General features: G+C 41.3%; 1 protein-coding gene across 2 annotated transcripts in view; it reads left to right on the forward strand.

Moving 5' to 3' along the window:
• UGGT1 (UDP-glucose glycoprotein glucosyltransferase 1) overlaps window positions 1-17,129 on the forward strand; it is a 71,868-nt gene that overhangs the window by 6,119 nt on the left and 48,620 nt on the right. For both annotated transcript variants that reach the window (XM_063442222.1, XM_063442223.1), the window contains exons 3-8: window positions 5,430-5,503; window positions 6,256-6,386; window positions 6,520-6,632; window positions 10,967-11,141; window positions 13,661-13,757; window positions 15,488-15,566. In XM_063442222.1, the coding sequence (XP_063298292.1) occupies window positions 5,430-5,503; window positions 6,256-6,386; window positions 6,520-6,632; window positions 10,967-11,141; window positions 13,661-13,757; window positions 15,488-15,566 (669 nt within the window). The remainder of the gene's footprint in view (window positions 1-5,429; window positions 5,504-6,255; window positions 6,387-6,519; window positions 6,633-10,966; window positions 11,142-13,660; window positions 13,758-15,487; window positions 15,567-17,129) is intronic.

The following is a 17,129-nucleotide window of genomic DNA, read 5'->3' on the forward strand; positions in this document are numbered from 1 at the left end:
GTTTGCCTACTATAGTGGTTTTGGTACTAGGTGTCACATGGCATTCCATTTTAACAATAGTTAAAATGTTTCCTTACAGTTTAAAATTATTGTGGAACCCCTGGGTGCCTCTGTTTCAACCTCCTCTTTAGATATCACTAAAGCAGACAAATCCTTACCTCTGCATTGGTGATGTCAATTATGTTTGGATGGAATTCGTTGGCAGAGCTTGTGCTCTCAGTCAATGACTTTTATCCAAACATGTTTGAAATTGATATATCTATTGTGCAAGGGGAACTTCTCCTTTAGAAATATTACAAATGGAGCGTAACTCTTTGCAGTCGGTGGACCCAGGTGAGTGTTAAGCCGTATAATAATGGTCTGACTACATACTGAGAGAAAGCGCTGGGAGAGGTATAGTGGTTATGTTGCCTATACAGCCGTTTTAATATTCTCTTCTATTGTACATATTAAAATTTAAGAGGAAAATATTGTAAATATTTGCAGATTTTAATCATAAGAGTTTTTTTTTATTTATTTTGAATACCTAGTCATGTCTTGCATTTGGCCTGTGCTGTTTTCCCCCCAAACTTTTCCCACTTAAAAAAAGCTTGCAAGATACTTCTTGAACCGCAAGTTCCATTACTTTGCTCCATGATCTCTGTCCTGATGGTCCCCAAATCACCAGCGCCTTTTTACTTATTTACAACAGACTGCGCTTACTTGTCAGCCTCTTCTTCAAGCCATTTATAAGGACACTCCAGGCACTAGCAAAACTTAAGTGCATTTTATTTGGCCTGGTATTCATATTCATCAAATGCACTGAAGTTGTGTTGGTATAGTATTCTTTAACGTCTTGCTTGTAGACTGCACGCAGCTCTGTGTCCGTTAACCCAACAACCAATGCCAGATGGTAAACATCACGGATGTTTTTAAGTACACTTCATTTCAGGAAAACACAGCTTACACATTTCCATATGTGCTGCTAGAGCTATTACTTGAACTCTGGTGTAATTAGTTTTGCCATTTATTAAATGCTGACTTTTTCCTTAAGGGCTCCATTGTGAGTTCTACAAGTTCAATCTAATGATTGCCAACCAGTTTCAGCTCTCAGAATGAATTTCAGAGCTACAGGCAGAAAAGGGGCTTATAAAAGCATTAAAAGAAGGGGCCTACAGAGTGAACAAGCTTACATAGGAGAGGGACATACAGGGGTACGGAAACTTCTAAATACAAATCTATTTAGACATTTACTTTGAAATAGTATCATAAAACAAACCAAACATGCATTCTTTTAAAGGTTTATAGCAGAACTGTACGTCCACCTGTTGTAGGGCTTCTGCTGCCAGAATGCATTTGGGATTACAGAATTGGAGAAAAGCTAATCAGTGAACAAACCCCATATTATTCTAGTAGTGTGATGTGATAAACCAATAAGACGTGATCCAGTTGCAACTTTACTGAACATGCTTCAAAAATACAAAACGCCTATTTATAGTGTTTTTCAAATAGCATCAACAATGAATGATAAACGAGTCCTGCCTACTTGACTCGTACATATAATTATATAATTGTGATATCATTATATGTGAGCAGAGGATAACATTTCAGCTCTCTAGTTATCTATCCCCTTTCTAAAAGTGTCTTAAAAAAAAAAAAAAAAAAATGAAGGAATTACATATTGTGTTCCTTTTCGTTTGGTGGATGGAAAGTGAAGAGCAAAGAGGAACAAAGGACAGTTTGCTTTCTGCCTATTTTTAGAATGCTTCCATGTAATATTGGCTAAAAGGGCAGAATTCTATATGGTGGCGATTTAGAAAGGTGCGAACACAGCAAATCAGACACATTACAAGAGAAGCCTGAGAACAGACAGCTAAATTAGCTTGTCAATCAGTGTGTCCCAGCTCACTTGTGCCGTTACAGAGAGAATCGAAACTAACTGCATATCAGTTTGATGTTACCCAAAAAGGCAGTCCATATCGGAAACACTAGCCTCCTCCCACCGAGACCAATGAAGGGCAGACTGTTTGAGGTTTCTATTCTCTGTGTTCTTTTGCACATAGTTTAAGTTACATTTGGAAATACTTAAGGTCTCCCAAATGTAAAAGATTATTCCAAACATGAATCCTTGGTGTCCCTGGAAGCGTTTTGGGTACACCTCACTTGGAACTCCTAATGAAGGCCGACACCATCAATCCAGAGGGAGCAAGCCAGCATTTTGAATATTGAATCCACCTGTGTTTGGCATAGGTTTTCTCGGATATGCCAGAAGTGTGTTGAAATAAAATCCAGATTCCTGAGCAGGGATCACCAGCGTACAAGCTATTTGAGTTGTACTTTCGATGAGTACTTATTCCCAATCATAAAACTGTAAAAAGAAAAAAATACAACATCGATATTGTGTTATTGGCAATGCATATTGTCAGGGCTGTAGATATAAAAAAAATCCACTGTCCAAGGGACTAAAGTGCTAGCCCAATCGTAAAATTAGAATATTTGGAACCCTGCTTAGACCTGGAGATTGGCGTGATTATTTACTAAAACTGAGGCCAAAATAGCTGTTTAGTGTCTTGTCTGCTGTCTTCCCCCATAGTGTGTGCTGTGTATCAGCTGGGTGTAATGTGTGTGGTGTGTGCTGACTACTGTATGTAATCTTTGTATGCTTGCTGTATGTGGTGTGTGTAGTGTGATGTGTGCTGGACCGCGACCTTGGTAATTCTGCTCCTCGCTATGTGAGAGTACATTCTGTGAGTCTGCAATATGCTCTGACTCCGTAGAACACACCTGAACAGTAGATTCAGCATCTAGTGACGTTTGCAATCGCTGAAAGTATAGCGCTCACACACTGAATCCCCACAAACTGTTCTGTATCTAGTAGCCCTGCCACTTACTAAACTGCCTGCCTTGCTCCCGGAGGGATAGCATGGGCTAACTAAAAGGGTATATTTTGATATTCTTCTTAAAAAAACCTATTTTAGGATTTGTATGAAAAATAAAGCCCTGAATATTTTGTTGTACTGAAGACAACAAAAAAAGTACTAAAATATACACTGAAATGAGAAAAAGCTTGGAAGAAGCTCAAATAAGAGGGTTAATGGGCTACTCCAACATTATAACTACTAGAGCCTGCTGTAGCATTTATGATATCTTGATGCCATTCCCTGATAAAAGGGGCAAACCATTTTGCAATGAGTGGAATTTGAAATTGGTTTCTCTCCTGGCAATTGGTTTCTCTCCTGGCTCTTCAGGGGCCGGATTCCAATCCTGTCATTCATTTGTTGGCTGTTAGTGTCAGTATCTGTGCCCAGAACAATGCACAGAACTAACATGAGCCTGACTGGAACTCTCATACTGGGCTGGCTAGTGATGCTGCTGGTGGCGGAGTCACACCTCTGGCAGGTACTCTAAATATCTCTATGTCTTTGACATACAAGGTTCTTGCACCATGACCACTTCATAACACTTCTTGGACTGATACACATATTTTTCAAGTACCGTATATACTCGAGTATAAGCCGACCCGAATATAAGCCGAGGCCCCTAATTTTACCCCAAAAAACTGGGAAAACGTATTGACTCGAGTATAAGACTAGGGTGGGAAATGCAACAGCTACTGGTAAATTTCTAAATAAAATTAGATCCTAAAAAAATTATATTAATTGAATATTTATTTCCAGTGTGTGTATATAATGAATGCAGTGTGTGTATGAATACAGTGTGTGTGTATGAATGCAGTGTGTGTGTATGAGTGCAGTGTGTGTGTATGAGTGCAGTGTGTGTGTATGAGTGCAGTGTGTGTGTATGAGTGCAGTGTGTGTGTATGAGTGCAGTGTGTGTGTGTGAGTGCAGTGTGTGTGTGTGTGTGTATGAGTGCAGTGTGTGTGTGTATGAGTGCAGTGTGTGTGTGTATGAGTGCAGCGTGTGTGTATATGAGTGCAGCGTGTGTGTGTATGAGTGCAGTGTGTATGAGTGCAGTGTGTATGAGTGCAGTGTGTATGAGTGCAGTGTGTATGAATGCAGTGTGTGTGTATGAGTGCAGCGTGTGTGTATGAATGCAGTGTGTGTGTGTGTGTATGAGTGCAGTGTGTGTATGAATGCAGTGTGTGTATGAATGCAGTGTGTGTGTGTGTGTATGAATGCAGTGTGTGTGTATGAATGCAGTGTGTGTGTATGAGTGCAGTGTGTATGAATGCAGTGTGTGTGTATGAGTGCAGTGTGTGTGTATGAGTGCAGTGTGTGTGTATGAATGCAGTGTGTGTGTATGAATGCAATGTGTGTGTGTGTATGAGTGCAGTGTGTATGAGTGCAGTGTGTGTGTGTTGCAGAGCCTTGGGGGGTGGGCAATTGTATTACTTTTTTTTTTTCATTATTTTCATATTTTTTTATTATTATTTTATTATTCATTTATTTTTGTTTCGTCCCCCCTCCCTGCTTGCTAGCTGGCCAGGGAGGGGGGCTCCTTCCCTGGTGGTCCAGTGGGGTTGGTAGTTCAGTGGGGGGGCTGTGGGGGCTGCAGAGATGTTACTTACCTCTCCTGCAGCTCCTGTCAGCTCTCTCCTCCTCCGCGCCGTCCGGTCAGCTCCCTCTGTCAGCTCACACTGGGAGCTAACCGGACGGCGCGGAGGAGGAGAGAGCTGACAGGAGCTGCAGGAGAGGTAAGTAACATCTCTGCAGCCCCCACAGCCCCCCCACTGAACTACCAACCCCTCTGTCGCGAGATTTACACTGGGAGCTGACCGAGGTGCTGAACGGACAGCGCGGAGGAGGAGAGAGCTGACAGGAGCTGCAGGAGAGGTAAGTAACATCTCTGCAGCCCCCAGTCTGTATTATGGCAATGAAAATTGCCATAATACAGACTATTGACTCGAGTATAAGCCGAGTTGGGGTTTTTCAGCAGAAAAAATGTGCTGAAAAACTCGGCTTATACTCGAGTATATACGGTATTTTGCCATTTAAATGTTACATTTACCAAGTTAGCTGTTGCAGCCTGAAGTTATAATATGACCTCGAGGAGAAGCTGCAGGTAAAAGATGTACATTATGCATATGCAAGGTAGCTAGTGAACTGCAGTTGTTAAAGGTATTCTAGCAAAATGTAAGGAGATACAATTCATAACGACATCATGTAGCACGTGTATAATACAGACATAAAACGAGTTGCAATTAGTTAAGATATAATATGGATATATATTATGATAATGGCTGTAGTTAGTGTGTATTCATGTATGGACACAGGGCATGGGTAGACCGTGAGAAGATTGAGAATAGGTTGCATGAGAGAAATAGACATTTTTTTTTGATGGATCACTGCTATTGAATGGCTTTCTAGGCATCATAATGTGCCCCCCACCCCCACCATGTGTATGTGTGTGTATATCTGTCTATTCAGTAATCCTTACAGAAAATGTATCATGTGTACATGAATCGTAAAGGCTTTGTTGTCTTCCCTAGTGAATATTTAGCAGACGAAGGAGAGGATAAGTTCTGGAGCTTTGTTGAAGAAAACCTGCAGGTAGATGACCAAGGTAAACCTGTTTCACACAGCTGTACTTTATAAGGTGTCTGTAATGTGTGCCAGTCTGTACCTTTGTTTGGTGAGAACCACATGAGCATAAACAGATGAAAAAAATAATCAGTGTTTTTCCCCTCCAGGGAAATAGTAGGATTTTCTTTCATTTCTTTTGGTTATATATGACATTATTATTAAGCTTAGTTGTACTAATTTTATCAGTATCACAGTGAAGAAACTTTAAGTGGTCTCTACCAGGAATAAAACCTGTGACTCTGGTATATATTTAGTATATTGATAGTCATTCTAATCCGTCTCAAGTGGGTAAATTATAATATAAAATCATAGTCTTTATCAGAAACCTATTTCCCCCCATATTCACAGCTAACTTGACATCTGTTTGGAATTTATAGTTACGTTCTTAAGTGAACCAGTTTTGTCAAATTAAGATCCAAAGAATTAATATTTTCCTGAAATGTAATATTTATCATGATTGGTTTCAAGATTTTGTGTACTACATTGATTTAGGCTTTATATCATTTTTTTTCTACTTGATATGAATGTTGTTTATTTAAATGTCAATAAATTTCCCTTTAAGTTATTCAAATTTTATTTAACAATAACTCTTGAAAACGCGCTTAGGCATCAATATATATTCTGTTTGTTGTTTTTTTTTACGTTTACAAAACCATTACAATTATGATTACATTGAAAGTTACGTTGGAGATGAGCTGACTGTTATTTGTTTTTGCTCTTTTTACACCGCAGGAAATGATTATTCAAAATATGAACTGACGCTGAACAGAGCTAGCAAACATCTCTCGCCGTTACAGCAGAGCCTGCTGAAGTTTGCCTTGTCTCTGCGATCCTACTCAGCTACTGTACAGACCTTCCAACAGGTTTGTTTGATGCATAATATCTGTACTTAAAGCCGGTGGGATGTACATGGCACGTGTGAAAGCTCACAACAGGAAAGGGCCCTAATTATGACTGTGATAAAACCCATGTGTAAAAATAATTGTTATTTTGCAGATTGCTGCTGACGAGCCTCCGCCATTGGGCTGTAGTGCTTTTATCTCCATTCATGGAGTGAAGTCGTGTGATCTGGATAGCTTGCCTTCACTTCTCAAGACTGCTACAGAGAGGTGTGTATACTTACATACGTCTCCCAGAAATGTGTCCGCAATCTGAGCAATACTTTGTAGTTCTGTTCTGTTATTATATGGTATTTATAGTCACAAGTCATGCTACCCACTGCTTTATACGTTACTCCTCATATTTTTAGTTAAGTTTAGGTACACTTGACGTTGGATTTTTTATTTTTTTTTGTTTTATAATCCCCAATTTTCCTTTTATAATATTGCTGCATTTTATCTGCGGTTTTATCTCCAGATGACTGGAACACAGATTGACCATATATGGTGGGATAATCTAATCATCAGCAAAGTTAAAGGGGCAGTTTTAAGTATTATAATCACTACATGACATAAAAGCAGTTATGGTGTAGTAGGCTGCAGGTGCTGTGCCATGGCTCTGAACTATGTGGTTTTTAAGTGATTTGACCAAAACAGGGATTCCCAATGCACTTGTGGTTTGGCTCCTGCTCACTGGATTACACGTCTGTGTTGACAATATCGATTTTGTCCATATTAGGATGGCATTGATAGGCAGTGCACGTCGGTATTATACTAATCTGTACGTTGATTAACAGAAACACCCGCGAATGCTTTAGTTTAAAGGGACTCTATAGTCAACATATAAAAGCAAGAAAGACAGGTCCCCCAGCCTTCCTTTTTGCTTTTATATGAACTTTCATTTATTAAAAATAATTTTCGGAGCGTTTTTATAATAAAAACTTGCCTCCGTTCCAGCGCCAAGCTCCCAGCCATGCCGCGCCCCCTTTTTCGTCAAAATGACGAAATCGCGGGGCCCAATAGGACGCTTCTTTGAGAGAAGTCATCGCAATGTGGTGCGCATGCGCGGCTTCGCGCTGCACCAATCGCGTTCTTCATAGAGCGGCATTGGCAGCCGCCCTATGAAGAAACTCAGCGCTTTACCGCACATGTGCACGGAATGCGCATTCGCGAGCTGAGCTGTCTGACTGACAGCTCAGCTCGCTTTCTATACCCGCCCCCCTCCTACTCCAAACTTTGCATGCAAACACTATATACAGAGACTTCTCTATATATAATGTTTGCATACAAACACACATATTGTTAAACACACACACACACACACACACACACTTTAAATAAATATTGTTAAACACATACACACTCTATTTCTACTTCTTTCTATGTATCTATATCTATTTCTTTCTATCTATCTATTCCTTTCTATCTACCTAATTATTTCTATCTATTTCTATCTATCTAATTCTTTCTATCTATCTATTTCTTTCTATCTATCCATATCTATCTATTTCTATCTATTCCTTTCATCCATATACATCCCCAAATCCATCCACTCCCATCATCCATATCATCCATTCACTCCCATCATCCACATCCATCCCCAAATCCATCCACTCCCATCATCCATATCATTCAATAAGGGGAGGAACTACTGTCCACCCCCGGCCCCCACCCCTGAGCGGTGGGTGGGGGGCCTAAAACTAACAATAAAGGGGGGACCTACTGTCCCCCTCGGCCCCCACCCCTGAGCGGTGGGTGGGGGCCCTAAAACTAACAATAAGGGGGGGACACCTACTGTCCCCCCCGGCCCCTACCCCTGAGCGGTGGGTGGGGGCCCTAAAACTAACAATAAGGGGGGGGACCTACTGTCCCCCCCCGGCCCCACCCCTGAGCGGTGGGTGGGGGCCCTAAAACTAACAATAAGGGGGGGACCTACTGTCCCCCCCCGGCCCCTACCCCTGAGCGGTGGGTGGGGGCCCTAAAACTAACAATAAGGGGGGGGACCTACTGTCCCCCCCCGGCCCCACCCCTGAGCGGTGGGTGGGGGCCCTAAAACTAACAATAAGGGGGGGACCTACTGTCCCCCCCGGCCCCCACCCCTGAGCGGTGGGTTGGGGCCATAAAACTAACAATAAGGGGGGGACCTACTGTCCCCCTCCCCCGGCCCCTACCCCTGAGCGGTGGGTGGGGGCCATAAAATTAACAATAAGGGGGGGACCTACTGTCCCACCCCGGCCCCCACCCCTGAGCGGTGGGTGGGGGCCCTAAAACTAACAATAAGGGGGGACCTACTGTTCCCCCCCGGCCCCCACCCCTGAGCGGTGGGTGGGGGCCCTAAAATTAACAATAAGGGGGGGACCTACTGTCCCCCCCGGCCCCCACCCCTGAGCTGTGGGTGGGGGCCATAAAATTAACAATAAGGGGGGGACCTACTGTCCCACCCCGGCCCCCACCCCTGAGCGGTGGGTGGGGGCCCTAAAACTAACAATAAGGGGGGACCTACTGTTCCCCCCCCGGCCCCCACCCCTGAGCGGTGGGTGGGGGCCCTAAAATTAACAATAAGGGGGGGACCTACTGTCCCCCCCGGCCCCCACCCCTGAGTGGTGGGTGGGGGCCCTAAAATTAACAATAAGGGGGGGGACTTACTGTCCCCCCCGGCCCCCACCCCTGAGCGGTGGGTGGGGGCCCTAAAATTAACAATAAGGGGGGGGACCTACTGTCCCCCCCCGGCCCCCACCCCTGAGCGGTGGGTGGGGGCCCTAAATAACAAGGGGGGGGGACCCTAGTCATCCCTCCCCCCCCCCAAAAAAAATTATCTCCCTACCTACCCCCCTCACCCTAAAAATAATGAGGGGGGGACCTTTAACTAAAAACCTGTAAAAAAAAAAAAAAATTGAGATAAAAACAACTTACCATTCGATGTTTTCTTTCTTCTAAAATCTTCTTTCTTCAGCCCCAAAAAAGGCCAAATAAAAAAGCATAATAACCGACGCAATTAAAAAAAATTAGGCTAAGAGCACTCTGATTGGCTGGTTTAAGCCAATCAGAGTGCTCTTTGTCATTTTACACAGCGTGGGAAAGTTCTTTGGAATCTTAAACCAGCCAATCAGAGTGTTCTTAGCCTAATTGCAGGGCGTGGCAAGGCTTTATAAGCCTTCCCCCGCCCTGCAGAGCTCAGTCTGCGCGGAGCCCTCCATGGGTGAACATGGAATTTTTATTTTTTTTTGCGCTCGTTTTTTTTTTTTTAATTGCGTCGGTTATTATGTTTTTTTATTTGGCCTTTTTGGGGGCTGAAAAAAGAAGATTTTAGAAGAAAGAAAACATCGAATGGTAAGTTGTTTTTATCTCATTTTTTTTTTTTTTTTTTTTTTTTTTACAGTGTTTTAGTTAAAGGTCCCCCCCTTATTATTTTTAAGGGTGAGGGGGGTAGGTAGGGAGATATTTTTTTTTTTTTGGGGGGGGGGGGAGGGGTGACTAGGGTCCCCCCCCTTTGTATTTAGGGCCCCACCCACTGCTCAGGGGTGGGGGCTGGGGGGGACAATAGGTTATTGTTATTTTTAGGGCCCCCACCCACCGCTCAGGGGAGGGGCCGGGGGGGGGGCAGTAGGTCCCCCCCCTATTGTTATTTTTAGGGCCCCCACCCGCCGCACAGGGGTGGGGGCCGGAGAGGGGGAGGACAGTAGGTCCCCCCCTCATTATCTTCATGGCCCCCACCCACCACCCAGGGGTGGGGGCTGGGGGCGGGGGGAAGGAGAGTAGGTCTCCTCCCCCCCCTTCAACCACTATTGTGGCCAGAAAGAAAGAGTCCCTGTGGGTCCTCCTCTTCTGTCTTCAGCTGTCAGCTGAAGCCACTCCCACAGCAGTGCTGACAGCCTCAGCACACAAAGCGCGTTCACAGTGCTTTGTGTGCTGATAGCCCGTCTGAAGTATTCACCCATGCGTGAATACGTCAGACGTGAATGAGGCCTTTTTAGGGCCTCTGAACTCGGAAGTCCCTCTGGTGGCTGTCTTATTGACTGCAACAAGAGGTGTTCCAAGCTTCCAATGTAAACACTGCATTTTCTCAGAAAATACAGTGCTTACAAGAAAAAGGCTCCGGGTAGCTGTAGCACTCACCTGAACAACCTCATTAAGCTGAAGTTGTTCAGGTGACTATAGTGTCCCTTTAAAATAAATAAATCCACTTATCCAAAGAATGCTACAGTTGATGCAGTTGTATGTGTTCTGCATCCTCCAGAAGCTAAGCATCATGGGTTGCCACATTTAGGTGCTTTAAATCTGACCTTTATGTTAACAAGAATAGAGGTAATTTATAAAAGCTAATATCAGAATATAATTTTTTTTTACATTCCGTAATTCTCATGTGAGTTAAATTAATGAAACCTATCTGTAAAATGTATTGTAAATGTTATGTATGACTCCAATACTTTGTTGTTAATAGGAGTCTTCTTCAATCTAACTCCATGTTTTAACATTAATCTCAGAGAATTCTGAATCAAGCCAGGTTGACTTGCCCTGAATGTAGTTTTATTTTCAGACGATTGTCTTGCATTTTTATTCCCTAGGCCCAAACCATTCTTGTTCAAAGGAGATCACAGGTACCATAGTAAAGCCTCTGACAGCCCTGTGGTTATACTTTATGCTGAAATTGGCGCAAAGGACTTCTCCAGGTTCCACCTCCTGCTTTCGGAAAAGGCCCAAGCTGGAGAGATCAACTATGTCCTCCGCCACTATGTCGCGGTATGTACCACTGTTAGCTTGTGCTCTGTTTACTTTGTTTGAATGAATGTCTGCAAAAATGCTACACTGGAGTCAGTAACATGTCTAATCATAAGTTTGTCTAGTTAATAATAATAATAATAACTAGTATTTATATAGCGCCTTTATCCCAGTGGGACTCAAGGCGCTTTTCAGCGCACATTCTCGGAATTAACCAAATCGGTACTCATTTTATTGCTCTCGGAAGGATGAAGGGCTGATTTAATTTGAACCACTGACATTGCATTTTTGAACAGGCTTTGTAGTAAGGTAATTTACCAACTGAGCTACCTTACTGGCTTTGTAAGATATCTTTGTAAGATAGGATTTATAGCTGGTGCAATCGGAGTTTACCTCTGATATTTCAAAATCCCTGAATTTAAACCAAATTGTAGCGTGCTGCTATATTCAGAGCTTAGTCCAGAACCCATTGTACAGTGCTGCAGAATTTGTTGGTGCTGTATAAATAATAATAATAATAATGGGCAAATGCATTGTTGACCAATTGGTGTCACAAAATAAATTAATAATAATAATAATAAAACCCCATCCAACTTCCATCCAAGTTGTAATAGTTTGGATATTAAAGGAACACTCCAGATACATAAAGTGTGTATAGAGTCTGTCGTACTAGTGATAGTTTATAAAAGTGCTGAATTCAATAGAAATCGTCACTTTTAAAAATGGCAGAAGAAGCAGAGGGCCAGGGAGGTTTCCTACACTTTCATTAACTCCACAGAGTTAACAGAAGCGGCAGTCATGCTGGGCTCATCTGCACCTGTCCTTTTCTCCATGAACTGCCCTACAGCTGAAAGTCATAGCATAGCCGCAATCATGTGCTCCAGTGACAAGCCTCTGCTTGGTGAATTCCCTGGCGCAGACTGAAATTCTGAAAGTTTTCTTTGGGAGGGTATATCTACTAAATTGTTTAACACATATTCTCACACATTTCAGTGGAATGTTCCTTTAACTATTTGGTTGCTCTCAGACTGTCCACAAAGTTGGACATTGATAATCACATTTGGAGGTACTTTTTTTCAGGGGAAATGACATGCAAATAATACTTGTGTACTTATACCTGGTTATAATTTTACAATTAATTAATAAAATAGGTTTATAGTGGGTTACAAAAAATGCAGAATCACTGCAACTGTGCTAAAAAGTGCATAGGAGGTGCACTTCCTTTCATATGCAGCTTAGAAGGACCCTTTAACCCACTAGGATGACACTCTTAATAGGTGTCCCTATTTTAATGATTCCCCACTTTAAGATGCATAGCATTCGAATCTGGCCCTAGAATTAAACACTATATAGTCACCAGAACAACTACAGCTTATTGTATTTGTTCTGATGAGTATAATCAGTCCGTTCAGGCTTTTTGCAGTAAACAATGTTATTTCAGAGAAATTGCAGTGTTTACATTACAGCCTAGTGATAACTTCACTGGCCACTCCTCATATGGCTGCTAGAGGGGCTTTCTGGGGCAGTGCTGCACAGTGTGCAGCATTGACATTCAGTGTCTCCACCCTCTGCATGGAGACATTGAACTCTCCTCATAGAGATGTATTGATTCTCTATCTCTATTAGGAGATGCTGTTTGGCTTGTGCTGGCTCTGTCATTGATCTGCCTCCTTGACAAGATCAGCCAATAAACTGCTTTCCTATGGTAAAGCATTGTGAATGGCTTTGATCAAGACTTCTGATGATGTCAGCCAAGCAGGCAGATCAGGGGCAGAGTTAGCAGCAGCAGACTGGAGTAAAGATATGGTTTTAATAGATTTAGGGAGGACAAGGGGTGGCCAGGGGGTCTAGATGGTGGTTTTAACACTATAGGGTCAGGAATACATTTGTGTTCCTGACCCTATAGTGTTCATTTAATAGAAAAATATGTACAATAAATGGTTTACTATTGTGACACTGAAATGGTAACCTATTTGGAATATTTAAATTAAGCTTTTTTGGAGAATTTATTTTAGTATTTATTTATTACATCACAATTGTAGAATGGGCCGCCAAGCTAATGTCATGTGCAACATTTGGATCCTTTTATAAATGGCTCTAGAGTCTCTGCTGCAAACCAAAACAATTTTCCTTGCAGCTTCATATCTCACCTAGATTTTTACTTATTTTTCAAACGTATTACCTAATCTGAATGAAATGTTCTCTGCTCTTTTTAATATCTTACTGAGATATATGCAGTATGGTGTGTTAAAGGTCATTTTTAAATATTATAGTTTGCAAGGTAATAATACAAAAAGCTCAAAAGTACATCTGGGTAAATTTAAATTGTGGTACGTGTGGACTGTTATTAGTCTGAAAAGCGTGGGTGATTTAATTCCGGGACCCTGCTGTACTTAGATTTATTAGATTGATTTAAATAGAATTCTTAAATGTGTGACTGTAAAGTGGACAATAATTATACCAGAGGGTGGGGGTGGTTGTTGGTCTGTAAAGTTTCTTTTTATAAGCAACACAAATCCTTCCTTTTTTTTTTTTTTAAGAATCCCGGGGCTGAGAAAGTTTTCCTTTCTGGTTATGGTGTGGAATTGGCAATTAAGAGCACCGAATACAAAGCAAAGGATGATACTCAGGTGAAAGGTAAGCTTGCAGCTTTAGCAATAAGCAGGTGTGCAGGTGCATGTTCAAACGTACTGCTGAAATTTATAGTGTTGAGTTGACCGCTAGATTTCAGACTAGTGATGGTTTGTAAAGGATATTATAAAGTATTAAAAAGTACTAAATAAATATAAAAAAATTTAAAGTTATAGTGTCTGCATTTCCTGCAGATGCCCAGTATCTGAAGCTGCTTTAGTGTTGTTTGCCTTGACTAGTAGCTGAAAAGCTTCCTGTCAATCCTGGCACTCCCTTTGCTTTAAATGGGTGGTTTATGGGATATATTGTTAATTGCTGGCAGCAATTTAATTAATGAAGAAACATGATTGAAAGTGCTGCACAAGCTGATTGAATTCATGGCTGCTTTCTGTTACTTTAAATATAGAGCCATTTATTTTATTTAATCAACAGTAGGTATGCACTTCTCTGGAACACATGCTCCCTTATAGAACTATATAAAGAGACTCTGGCTAAGATAAAAGATCTGAGTGACTTTGACAAGAGCCAGATAGTAATGGCTTGATGACTGGGTCAAAGCATATCTATAAGGCAAGTCTTGTGGGGTGTTCCTGGTATGCAGTGGTTAGTACCTAATAAAAGTGGTGCAAGGAAGGACAACCAGTGACTAGCGTCAGAGGAGCCCAAGGCTCATTGATGCAAGAGGGGAACAAAGGCTAGGCTCCCTGGACCCATCACAGAGAAGAGTTATTGTTGCTCAAATTGCTGAAAAGCACAATACTGGCTTGATAGAAAGGTGTCAGAACACACAGGACATCATAGTTTGCTGTATATGGGCTGAGTAGGCAAAGACTGGTCAGAGTGCCCATGATGACCCCTGTCCACTGCTGAAATTGCCATCAATGGGGACATGAGCATCAGAACTGGACCATGGAACAATAGTTTCCTGTTCTGATGAATCACGTTTTCTTTTAGTTCAGATAGAAGGTCGGGTGCATGTGCGTCATGATGGCAGCAGGGTGCACTATGGGAAGAAAGCAGGCTGGCGGAGGAACTGTTCTGCTGTTGCATTTATGTGTCTGTTACTTTGACACAGACCATCTACCTAGAGATTGTTGCAGACCAAGCACACCCCTTCATGGCAATGTTGTTCCCTATTGGCAGTGGCCACTTTCTGCAGGATAATGCACCAGTGCAAAAGTTTTTTCAAAATGATTTAAGGTTTATGACAAAGTGTGGCCCTGGCCTCCAAATACCCCAGATCTCAATCGGATTGAGCATATGTGGGATGTGCTGGAACAATAAATCCAATCCATGGAGGCCCCACCTCGCAATTTGCAGGACTTTAAGGATCTTCAGCTAATGTGCCAGATACCGGAGGACACATTCAGACGTCTTGTGGAGTCCATGCCTCAACATATCAGAGCTGTTTTGGCAGCATGAGAGGGACCTACACGATATTAGGCAGGTGGTTTTAATATTGTGGCTGATCAGAGCACCCATACATCTTGAACGAAGTGCTGGACTTATAGTGGCAGCTACTGGTATCTAATTGCACCATAACATAGCAAACGTTGTTATGGTGCTTGGAGTATTTTTTTATATAAGCATGAAACCCACATAGCTTTAAAGTTATCATTTACATTTAGCCTTATTGATTATGTTGACTAGCCTTGTGATATATGTATTGTAAAATTTGTGTTTTGAATTCTGTTTTAAGAGAGTTAATTGTAACTTTGATTTATTTACTTCTTAAGGAAATGATGTAAACGCCACTGTGGTTGGCGAGAATGATCCGCTTGATGAAGTACAAGGATTTCTCTTTGGGAAGCTCAGGTAGAATTTATTTTAATAGTCTGTGTGTGAAATAACGGGATGGATGTGCAAAGGCAATAGAGAAGGCAGATTGACCATTTCAATGAAATCCTACATACATATCAATGGAATTAAAACTGTATCTAAAATACAATTCTAATACAATTCCAAACATACCTATTTATGGTTATATTCTACATATCAAATTATTTGAAATAACTATTCTAAGTTGCATTTACATCTGTTCATATGCAAAGCATATAGAAGGTTTATTATTTTTTTTTTAAATAGTTTATATTTATTGAATTATAATTATTATTTAATTTGTTTTGCTGGGAGCAGTACTGCTGTCACTGTTTTGCTTTGTGCCTTTGCACAAATTTTTGTAGTATGATGGTAGCAGGGCTGTGTCCGGCTCACTCCGGCTGATATTTGCTCCTGTACAAATTGTTTATACCGATCGGAGCCACTTCATGCCGCTTCATGTTAGATTCCTCACTACAGCCTTGCCGTGAATGTGTAGATACAGCTGTGTTATTTTCTTTATTTCTTGCATTCCATTGTAAAACCACATATTGAAAGTATTGAGTTCCAGTTTTGGGAATGCACACAACCAAGAGGAATTGCTGTATTTTCTGTTGATGCATGACTTATAATCCCACATTTTATATATATATATATATATATATATATATATATATATATAAAAAAAAAAATCTTGTTTGTGCTTTATAGCATAATGTCATATAAACGAGTGGATCAACGTTTCAGTACAAAGACTTGATTCAAGATACAGCGTGCACATTAATGACCCTCATTAAATACAACCGCCCTCCCCCCTCTGCCCCAAAGAAACCAAAACAAGATTCCTAGACAAGAAAAGTTAAAAAATGTACTGGATCATACATAACCTAATACACCATTCTAATTACTCACCTGGTAAAGTGCAGTAAACTCCAATAAATAATTCCCATCAACCACAGAAACCAAATATATATAGTAATACTATATACATTCCCTACAAAAAGGCTACAGTCTATCAATGCTGGAAACAGAGACTCATTTCTATTCACTAGACAAGTGGCAATGCACTCAGCCATAGCAAAGCTGTATTTTCTTTCAAAGAATGAATTTTATATACTTGTACATGAATTTGTGTTCATTACGAATGGAAAACTGTCTCTCCCAGCATATTCACAAAGTTTGAATTGGGTAATTTCTTGTATTTTTCAGAACTTGACTATCTGATATTCTATTTAGTAATATTATTTCTATAGTGCCAGCATACCCCGGAACACTTTACAATTATAAGAGGTGAAGAAAGCTTGCAATCTATGAGTATAGAACTGCCGTTTCCAGGCACTAATATACATTACACAATCAAGAAACCCAAGTCCCATCACTTAACAGTACCCTAAAGCTCACATATCACCGCAGTGATAGTCCTTTCAGTATTTTGCAATGTCAGCTCCTTTAAAAGACTTTGTGCTGCTTTTAAAATCTTGGAAAGGGGAAATGAAAACTTTTTCACCTCTGGCTTATGACTTGATTTTTATGTGTTGAGATATGGGTTTCAAGAATAAT

The sequence above is a fragment of the Pelobates fuscus genome, chromosome 2 (assembly GCF_036172605.1).
Source record: "Pelobates fuscus isolate aPelFus1 chromosome 2, aPelFus1.pri, whole genome shotgun sequence".
NCBI classification, from domain to species: domain Eukaryota; kingdom Metazoa; phylum Chordata; class Amphibia; order Anura; family Pelobatidae; genus Pelobates; species Pelobates fuscus.